The 10,564-nt window shown below is 40.9% G+C and overlaps 1 protein-coding gene across 1 annotated transcript in view; it reads right to left on the minus strand.

Moving 5' to 3' along the window:
• Positions 1 to 7,733: 7,733 nt before the first annotated feature.
• Positions 7,734 to 10,564, minus strand: part of LOC310861343 (complement receptor type 1) — a 20,507-nt gene continuing 17,676 nt past the window's right edge. Inside the window, exons 10-12 of the mRNA XM_083768761.1 lie at positions 9,732 to 9,908; positions 8,614 to 8,796; positions 7,734 to 8,056 (exon numbers count right to left, since the gene is read on the minus strand). Of these exons, the coding sequence (XP_083624887.1) occupies positions 8,031 to 8,056; positions 8,614 to 8,796; positions 9,732 to 9,908 (386 nt within the window). The 3' untranslated portion in view covers positions 7,734 to 8,030. The remainder of the gene's footprint in view (positions 8,057 to 8,613; positions 8,797 to 9,731; positions 9,909 to 10,564) is intronic.

Raw genomic sequence — 10,564 nt, forward strand, 5'->3', positions numbered from 1 at the left:
TTAATCTTATGAATGTGTCTGAGCCACAGTTACAACTTGTGTTACCATTATTTACTAAAGTAAAAGGGTATGGCATCAAAATGCACTTACAAAATGACCAAATGTAGCTCATTACGCAGAAATGTCCCATCTCAAATGTTTGAAAGGAAAACAAATCTGAAAATAGCAGATCTACAATCTCACAATGCATTGCATCACAATGCATTGTGAGATTGTAGATCAGCTACTTCCAAATGGCCAAAATGTGTTTGTAGCCCAGTGGAAAATTGCAATGTAGCCAAAAGGATATATTTTAAATAATCCAAATCTACAAAAAGTGTCCAAATAATAGAATATAAAAGTACAATATAATGTCCACAGTAGGCCTACTTCAGTAGATGTAATTATTTACTTTCCACCTGTTTTAGTTTATTTGTTTGTGTCTCAAAAAGTACCAACACATTCCTCATATTGTTGTCCTTTTAGAGTCACAATAAACAACCAACAGTCCTTGTAACAACACTAATGTTTAAACAATAACACATTAATGTTGGCTAAAAAACCATGCGGTTCTCAAACAAATGTCCTCACCTTGCAACAGCTCCGCCCCAAACACTGCTATGCACCGTGTGGGGCTCCATTTTAAACCATAAGCCCCGCCTACTGTATCCGGATCTAGATCATTGGTCCGTCAGAGTGTGGATTTACAAGCCGCACGCATACGCACGCACGCACGCACGCACGCACGCACGCACGCACGACAGACAGACAGACAGACAGACAGACAGACAGACAGACAGACAGACAGACAGACAACTTGTGTCAAGAACTGCTGCATCCATAATAATCTTCAGACACATGCAGTGTCTGCTGGTGAACACTAAATGGAAGCAAAACGTCGGTTTCCCAGTCTGTCCATGACAAACTACGTAGTTTCATCTCTCTCTCTCTCTCTCTCTCTCTCTCTCGAAGTGTATATTTGTATGTCTCTAAATGTTATGATGAATTGAACAAGGTAAACAAGTCTAGTGCTTTATTGGTCGTCCAGTTTGTATTGAGTTGTGCTTAGTTGAAATGTTCTGTAATTCTGCAAACTGTTAATAAATAGCCTACTTCAATCAATCAATCAATATCAATCACAGGCCACCAACACGTATGAATGAGTATGAATGAGTTGTCATTGGATAAGACGTTGTCTACAATGCCATGCTGTGATGATGTCTCTAAATGGGTAAATTTCGTGTAAATGAAGTAATGCAGATGTTTAACAATAATTAATTATACCTCCTGGGGTCTTTATGTGTGTACTATGTGGTTTTAGATATTTTAGATTGTAGCCGTGAGCCCAGTGTCTCTGATGTCATGGACACTGGGCTCACTTACTTCCTGGACTACATCTAGAATAAATAAAGAGGATGGGGCACGGAGGCGTGGCCTAGGCTCCTGCGGGAGGTTTGCACATGCTCAGTGTAAACAGGAACTGCGATGATGGAGTGTTCCAGCAGAGGTGCTAGATAGAAAGCTCATAACTTGTGATGTAAATAATGAGATCCAGAACAGTTGAGAATTAAACAGCAGCCACCCTTCCCTTTTCAAATGTTTTGTATCATCCACAGCACTTGAATGAACAGTATCCATGTTCCTTTGTCATTTCACAAAAATAAAAGTTTGACACACGTACTACATGTAGCCTACTAAAGAACATGGAAAATTCACAAAATAAATATACAAAAACATTTAGTAAATGTACTTGACCTTTATCTTTCAGTTTGTTATGCACAACATTTTTTCCACAGTTATGAAATTGATTAAAATCAATTGATTTAAAATAAAAAACAAAATCAACTTTGTACTATTCTCTTTTTTTATATATCCTTTTTATTATTTCAGTTCAGGGTCAGCAACTAAGTATGGGTCCAAGTCCACTTCAATACGGCATAGAGTAGCACAAACGTCGATCACTCTCTGCTGATTTCTGATCGTCTGCACCTTTGTTAAATTGACGCACACATGCACACCCGTACACACACACACACACACACACTCCTCTCTCTCTCTCTGTCGCTCTAATTAATTAGTCTCATGTCCAGCAGCTGCGCACAAGTGCCGAGAACCACTCTGTTAATTTTGTGGCTGACCACCCCTTTCTCTTCTTCATCCGGCACAACCCCACCATGAGCATCCTCTTTGCAGGCCGATACTGTTCTCCTCCTTGAGCTGGCTCTCAGAACTCAACTCTGGAACTGGTTACATGGACCACGGTTAGTGTATCGTTTGGCTCATTGGCTCATTCAATATGTCGTATTATCGCTTTGGCCAAAAGACCTAATAGACGTACCACCAACAAACATATTTTAGCGGTCCAGGATTCGAGTCTGTGTGTCTATTTGTTGTGACCAAAGGTCGCAGTTGACTATGGAATCGTGCATTTCCCCTCAGTGTATGTGTTTGTTGGTAGGTCGGGGTGAAAGAGCATGTGACATCATCAGGGATGGAGCATGTGACATTAGGTGACATTATCAGCGATGGAGATCCCCGATGTAATCAATATTAAGCCCATATGTGGGGTTCCCTGGTGTCATCAATATTGGCCAGCATTTCTACATCGGACCTCAAACCTCAAACCCTTAGATCAATAATGGAGCTGACCTATTCTGACGAGCCGAGCCTGGCAGCCACACCTTTAAAGCAGCCCACAGGTTAACCCATTTAGACCTGAATGTCTTCAAAATCCTGACAGTTTTCTGAAAAACCTTATGTTTCTGTATCAGTAGTGCTCAATATTTCATGTCAAGGACCCCAAAAATTATATTTATTAATATGCCTCTGCCCCCCCATCTTAAAATATGTAGTTCCAGGGATCTCCCCAGAAGCAAAGATTTGAGTTAAAATGTTCACTCTGTATAATAATATATATTCAAAGATTTGAGGCGCATTTTCACGATCTTTCAAAAATAGCAGACCTACAAGTGCATAGCTTGCACTCTATGAGCTTGTAGATCTGCTATTTTTCAATAGCTAAAGTATAACATAATGCTTTAAAACACCAAAAGGGGTTCCCGCCCAAAATGGGTTTTAACATGTTAATGTATCTTGTATGTCCAATTCACTCACTGTGACCTTTTGTAGATCTGTTATTGCACTGTGACCTTGTAGGTGTTATTTTGAATATGTGTTTTTATACATTTCAATGGAACATTCTGCAGCAGCATAATGTTGTCTACTTTTCCTTTTGGTATACTTTAAGTAGGCCTACATCTGGGGGCACGGAGTGCTGTCGCCTCACAGCTTGGTTCGATTCCCGCTGGAGAAGCTGTGGGCACTGGGGTGTGTTCTCTCCTCCGTGCCGTCAGTGCCCATTATACCCGAGGGCAGGGTTGGCGAAAGGGCCTTTCTGTGTGGAGTTTGCATGTTCTCCCTGTGTCCCCTAGGGTAGGTACCCTCACATGTTCTCCCTGTGTCCCCTACCTATAGGGTAGGTACCCTCACATGTTCTCCCCGTGTCCCCAAGGGTAGGTACCCTCACATGTTCTCCCCGTGTCCCCTATAGGGTAGGTACCCTCACATGTTCTCCCCGTGTCCCCTATAGGGTAGGTACCCTCACGTCTTCTCCCTGTGTCCCCTATAGGGTAGGTACCCTCACATGTTCTCCCCGTGTCCCCTATAGGGTAGGTACCCTCACATGTTTTGTTGCCCCAAAAAAATTAAAAAAGACGAAAGTGGAATGACATATTTATCAGTTATTATGGTGGTACTTGGAGAGACAAATATTTGAGGTGGTACTTCAGTATAGTATTTATATTGGCCCTGTGACCATGGCAGCCATTTTCAAAATGGCAGCCACCTGCTGTTATCTTACAATAACTCAAGTTCTACACCACCTAGGATCTTGATTCTGATGACTAATCCTACATTTTCAATGAGGAGGAATACAGTTTTATCTATTTAGATTTATCCCGTGACAATGGCAGCCATTTAAAAAAATGGTGGACCTGCTATTATTTTACCAATTTAGTCAGGGAATAGGCCTATTATCAGAATAATGTCAAATCTGTGAATACATTTCTTACCAAGAATTTTTTCACCAATGTGTTTGTAAAGGTGTCTACTAACATATCCCACATTGGTTTCTATTGAACCACCCTAGAGGCATTTTTGACAGCTGCTGAAAGTTGGGTACCATACCAAGTGGCTATGGCAAAACTAGGGAGTCTATGGCCAAACTAGGGGTCAAACCCCTTGGGCTAAATTCGGCCATATATCCACTTGCCCAAATGTGCTGACCTCATTTTGTGATGATGGCTATGGCCGTTTTCAGCCCAAGGAGTGTTCTTCGTGCATAGCTAATGCTTGGAATGCATTCAGAATCATGAAAACTCCCTAGTTTGACATGTCACATGCTACTTAAAGCATAATGAACATTTTGCCTTATATAGGTTGTTGATGGTACCCCAACTTTCAGCAGCTGTCAAAAGGTCCCCTAGGGTGGTTGAATATAAAGCAATGTGGGATATGTTAGTAGACACCCTTCCAAACACATTGGTGAAGAAAATTCTTGATAAGGAATTTATTACCAGATTGTATTAATATCCCCTGACTAAATAACTCATCTTCTAGACCACCTAGACCCGACTTCACAAACAGAGACCCGATTGACACCTAAACAACAAGTTTGGACAGCCCCACCAATTAGTGTTACGGAAAATAGCAAGTGTCTACCCTAGGCCCAGAGGGAGACACAGAACTTAGATGCGGCTCACATGTTGCACGACTCCTCAACAAGCTGCCACCAGGGATGAGAGCTGAATTCTGCCACACAATGCTCTGCGGCCCAGGAGCAACCAACACCCTGTTGGAGTTCTCTGAGTGGTTGAAGCATGAGTCCTAGCCATATAGCCTGTGCAAAGGCAAACACCTTGAAGACCTGCTTGAGGTGAACAGTGAGCAGTGAACAGTGAGCGAAAGACTGAAGACAGAAGATCTGCCTTCAGGACTATCAGGCAGGATGTGCAGACACTGAAGGCATCAGTGTCGTTCTGTGTCCCCAGCATGTCAACCAAAGCAATGTTACCAAAATGCCGTTTGAAAGGGTCAAACCCTTCATCCTGATTGGGGAAGACCACCCCACCTAATCACACCAACCAAACAAGTGAGGTTGGGGCCTCCAGGTGGGCCAGTAGCCATCTGCACAAGACTGGGCTGGACCCTGCAGGAAAGCAATCTCCAGCCAAGACAATGTAAGTTGACTATAACAGAGCCCCAGAACACAGAGCTCATGAGAAGGATGGAGAAACACTGGCAGGAGGCCACCAAGATACAACGCCACACTGCAGTGGCCAGTGAAGTCAAACTGTGCGTCTGTACCTGAAAGAGACAAGTCAAAGGCCAGAAAGCCCACCTCCTTTTAATGTCCTGTCAGTAGCAACTCAACCTGCACCTGAAATAAGCCCTGACCCCTCCCAGAGAAAGTTCATCCTTGAAAATGTAATGATTAGTCGCCAGAATCAAGATCCTTGGTGGTCTAAAACTTGAGTTATTGGTAAAATAACAGCAGGTTGGTGGTCACTTTGAAAAACAATGGCTGCCATGGTCACAGGACAAATCTAAATAGTACCACTGTATTCCTCATCTTTTAAAATGTATTATTAGTCGGCAGAATCAAGATCCTATGTGGTCTAAAACTTGAGTTATTGTAAAATAACAGCAGGTGGCGGCCATTTTGAAAAACAATGGCTGCCATGGTCACAGGACAAATCTAAATAGTACCAATGTATCCCTCATCCTTGAAAATGTAGTCTTAGTCACCAGAATCAAGATCCTAGGTGGTGTAGAACTTGAGTTATTGTAAAATAACATCAGGTGGCTGCAATTTTGGAAAATGGCTGCCATGGTCACCACGAGACAAATCTGTGATGGCCCTATAGCCAAAAATGTTCCTTAAGGCATGCTCTAACTGTGTGCCAAATTAGAATACGTCCCATTATTCAAAAACTATAATTTTATTGTTTTAGGAACACTTTTGTCAACTCCGTCAGATACATGTCAACTCCGTCAGACACAAAACCTGACGGAGTTGACGTCTGACGGAGTTGACAAAATGTCATTTGTTTTCATCTTAACCCTCTGTAGTACAATGTAGCCATTTAGTTTTTGCTTCATTTGTTAGCTAAACCTAACCCTAAACTTTTATAATAAACATTATTTTGGAATTCTTAACAAAGATCATAATAATGTCCTGACGGAGTTGACATGTAAAAGCTGTGACCACCCTGATATCAACATTGTTTGTTTAAAATATCAAACAATTGAATGCTTTTCAGACCAGGTGCTCCACAGTTGCAACAAATACAAACGGGACTTGGAAAAGGAGTCTTCAGGCTAAATCTGTCGACAATATTTTCTGATTAATTTAAGACTTTTAAAAAACCTGACGGAGTTGACGGGAGACGTGGGACACACATTTGATATGAGATATCTAATGGAAAATATAAATTAAAATTATTGTGTATATTGTTTGCTATGTTGTTGACAATCTACTTTAATTTAGTATGTATAATTATTTATGTGATTGTGACAGTATTAGACACTTTTTTAGCAGTTTGAAATTATGACCACTTGCTGGGGACAGGCTAAATACAGGCGTTTTTGGGTACAGTGCCTGCTTTTAACTAATTCAGATGGCATATGAAAACAATTATAATGAAATTAATGGCATAATAATACACAACTGTATTACATTTAACTTTGCAAGTGCTTTTATTTTTATTAAATTAATTTATTTTTAACAATAATAAGGCTCTTATGTGTGGGACATGTTTTTTCCACTTTTGTCCCTCATCTCAAGAATGAGTGTATAGTATGCCTGTTCGATAGCCCATGGTCAAAAATGATGAAAAACGAGTATTTGAGAAATAGACGAAAATCACTCATAGTGATTTACGTCATTTTTTCAAATCCTCAAAGATGATGAAAAACAGTGTGCTATAGTAGCCTATGCCGTCCACGGCCATGGGCTGAACTTGAATCCACAACCTGTGGCTCACATAGACAGCAGCTTATCACAGAGAGCCACCATGATCTCTGAGGATCTCCTCAGCTTTTCATTGTTCTTCAAGGTGTTATTCTCCAAAATGTGATCCACAGTGAAGAGTATAGAAGGAACTCAGCTAGACTTGAACCCACAACCTGTGACTCACATAAACAGCAGCTTATCACAGAGTGCCAGAGAATGTCCTCAGCTTTTCATTGTTCTTCAAGGTGTTATTCTCCTAAATGTGATCCACAGTGAAGAGTAGAAGGAACTCAGCTAGACTTGAACCCACAACCTGTGACTCACATAAACAGCAGCTTATAACAGAGTGCCAGAGAATGTCCTCAGCTTTCCATCTCTTTCCAGTGTTCTTCTGGAGAGATACTGCAGAGTGTAAGTAGGAGGAACTCAGCTGGATTTGAACTCACAACCTCTGGCTCACATGGATGTCGTCTTAACAAAGGGTGCTACTGAGCTCTCTGTGATTTTATGTTTAAGTTGTTCTTCTTGGTGTCACTTTTCAAATGGGGCCTTGGTATCATGTACAGAGCATTGTAATGGTGTTTGGTATCATGTACAGAGCATTGGTATCATGTACAGAGCATTGGTATCATGTACAGAGCATTGGTATCATGTACAGAGCATTGGTATCATGTACAGAGCATTGTAATGGTGTTTGCTGTGCATCAAAAAGGCAAAAAATAAATATACTTTATTTCAGAAGTCTTTTCAATCATTCTTTAATTTGTTAATACAAGTTTTACCTCATTTCAGTTTAGTGAATAGTTTTACAATTGTTTCACAATGTAGCTTATTTTAGTGCTTCTCATTTTACAATGAGCTTCTTTAAGTGCATCACAAAATATTAAAAAAAATCATATTTATGTAACACTGTTAGTTTCCCCCCACATCATTGGTGTGAAAGTCTTACTGTAAAATAACATTTGTATTTGAATGTTCCCAGTCGAACACATCAAATATCTCAATTATTATAGTTTTTGGGAGGCCTTGAGTTGCTTCATTAACGGCCGCGCCGATGGCTACGCACTGAAAAACAAAAACAAAATTAATTAATTAAAATAAACAAACGCACAAAAACATCAAGAAATTAGTTCAAATGTTGTAATAAAGCTAGGGATGTGACGATAATATAATATTGTGAAGATTTCATGTGAATATTGTGATAATATCGTTTAACAATAATGAAAACGATAATGAAAACATGCTTAAAGATTAGTCAAAGTACAGAGATGTCCAGTTGTATCACGGACAACTTTACCATACATTCATCTCCGTGATATGATTACTGCACGTGTTTTCTTTTTTTAATCACAATTATTAATCCATTTTGGACGGGAACCCCTTTTGGTGTTAGCATTATGTTATGCTTTAGCTATTGAAAAATAGCAGATCTACAAGCTCATAGCGCGCCACCGAGTGGCGCGCTACGAGCTTGTAGGTCTGCTATTTTTGAAAAATCTAAGAACGACTGACATAGAAACATAGCTTTATCAGAAAACTGTCAGGATGTAGAAGACATTTTTAGAATCTGATCTCAGGTCAAAATGGGTACTTAATACATACATAAACAATGTTTTACTTACATCTACACGTGGGAAGCTCAGGGCTCCATTGTCCATCGATGCCACAGGATACGGTGGTGGACCCCACCAACACGTAGCCCCAGTCACAGTGAAATGACACTGCGTCCCGGTGCTCGTAGGGCGGCCTTAAGGCCCCCGTCCTGGAGGCGTGGAGCACGTCGGGGAGGACGGGACAGGATATGTCTGGAGGGAGATATTCAACACGCAGCCTTCAGTGACGCAGCCTTCAGTGACATTGCAGGCCTCTTTTCCACCAAAAAATAACTTTGGTTCAGGAACTGGTTCCGTTCTAGACCCTTGGAGCCTTAATTGTCCTTTCACGGAACCGGCGGCCATTTGTTTTGGTTCCAGTTCCAAAAACCAGTGTTTAGGTTTCTGAACCAATTAATTTTCAGTGTAAACACTCTGAGCTGGTTCAATATTAGGTGGGGAAAGAATAGTGTCATGTGGGAACATCTCAAATGGTATGACCTCAGGAAAATCAGTATACGGCGGTCACAATTAGGTCAAATAATGTGTGATTAACAATGGTTTCTGTCCGAACATTATGCATGAAAAATATATTTCTGTAAACGAGGTGCACAGGGCAGATATGACAAACGTGATCGAAATAATTCGTAGCTCTGCAAGCTCAAAACGCATCACGGTTTTGAGCTTGTAGAACTGCTATTTCCTGTGACAGGTGTACACAGGTATAAAGTATTCACTTTAAAAAGTATGTTTGACCTGTTCTTAACAAAGCCATGTGTCTACGATAAATGCCTAGCAAATGTGATTTGACCTAAAAACCCAAGCCAACATCACGTGGTACCTAACCTCACCTCACCAGACTTTCCACCACGTCGGAGGAAAGCCTGGTCTCTGTTTCATAAGTCCGTATGATCCTGTCGGGAGCGGATTATAATCGTTACGTCATGTTGTAGTATTGTTTTGTAGTCGACAGACAGGAACAACAGGCGTCAACTTTATTGAGGGAAAAGGAAGGTTCCTTCCTTTTTTTTCTCAATAAAAGCTAAAGGGTACGAGAGCTTTTATTGAGGGAAAAGTAACGATATCATCCGCTCCCGACAGGATCATATACCATAAATGAAATGGTGCCCACCCAGGCTACATGGTACCTTTGCACGTGGGGGGTGGGGAACTCCAGGTCCCGTCCTTGGTGCACCAGAGCTGCCTGTTCCCGCTGAGCGTTCCCTTGTGGCAGCGGTAGCTCACCACGCTGTGGTACGTGTAGGGATCGAACGCTCCCGACATCACTGCATCAGACACCGACGGCGGTTCTGGGCAGTGCACGACTGGAAGACAGCGGAAGTATAGCCTATTAGTTTAGCATATTATTCTTCATGAATTCATTTGTGTTTTGTCTTTGTCTGCTGGTTCAGGTTGTCATTAGTTTCAGTGTCAGTTTTTGTTTATTGTAATGACCCAAAGAAGGTTGAGAAAAATAAAGCCATTTACAAAACATGAACAGTTAAAACAAGCACTGCTAAATATGGAAGATTCATTTAATATCCTCCTGAGATACCATAGTAAGAGAAACCTATGAAAATCTGGGAACTAAATCGTTGCCAAGACATTTCTTCACCAATATGTTTCTAAAGGTGTCTAATAACATGTACTAAAAGTTTGAAATTCAACTCCTGTGGGAAATTTGAGTTCCCATAATACCGGTATATAATATCTGACCATACCATTGACATCCTATATAAGGCAAAAAAAAGTCAAAATTTCATCATTCTTTAACCCATTCTGACCGGGCAACCATTTTGGTGTCAGCATCATGTTATGCTTTAGCTATTTAAAAATAGCAGATCTACAAGCTCATATCGCGCCACCGAGTGGCGCGATACGAGCTTGTAGGTCTGCTATTTTTGAAAAATCGAAGAACGACTGACATTTTTTTAAATCTGATCTCAGGTCAGAATGGGTTCATCAGACCAGTGTGTGTCCG

This window comes from Protomyctophum parallelum, assembly GCF_964188405.1.
Source record: "Protomyctophum parallelum genome assembly, chromosome: 7".
Lineage (NCBI taxonomy): Eukaryota > Metazoa > Chordata > Actinopteri > Myctophiformes > Myctophidae > Protomyctophum > Protomyctophum parallelum.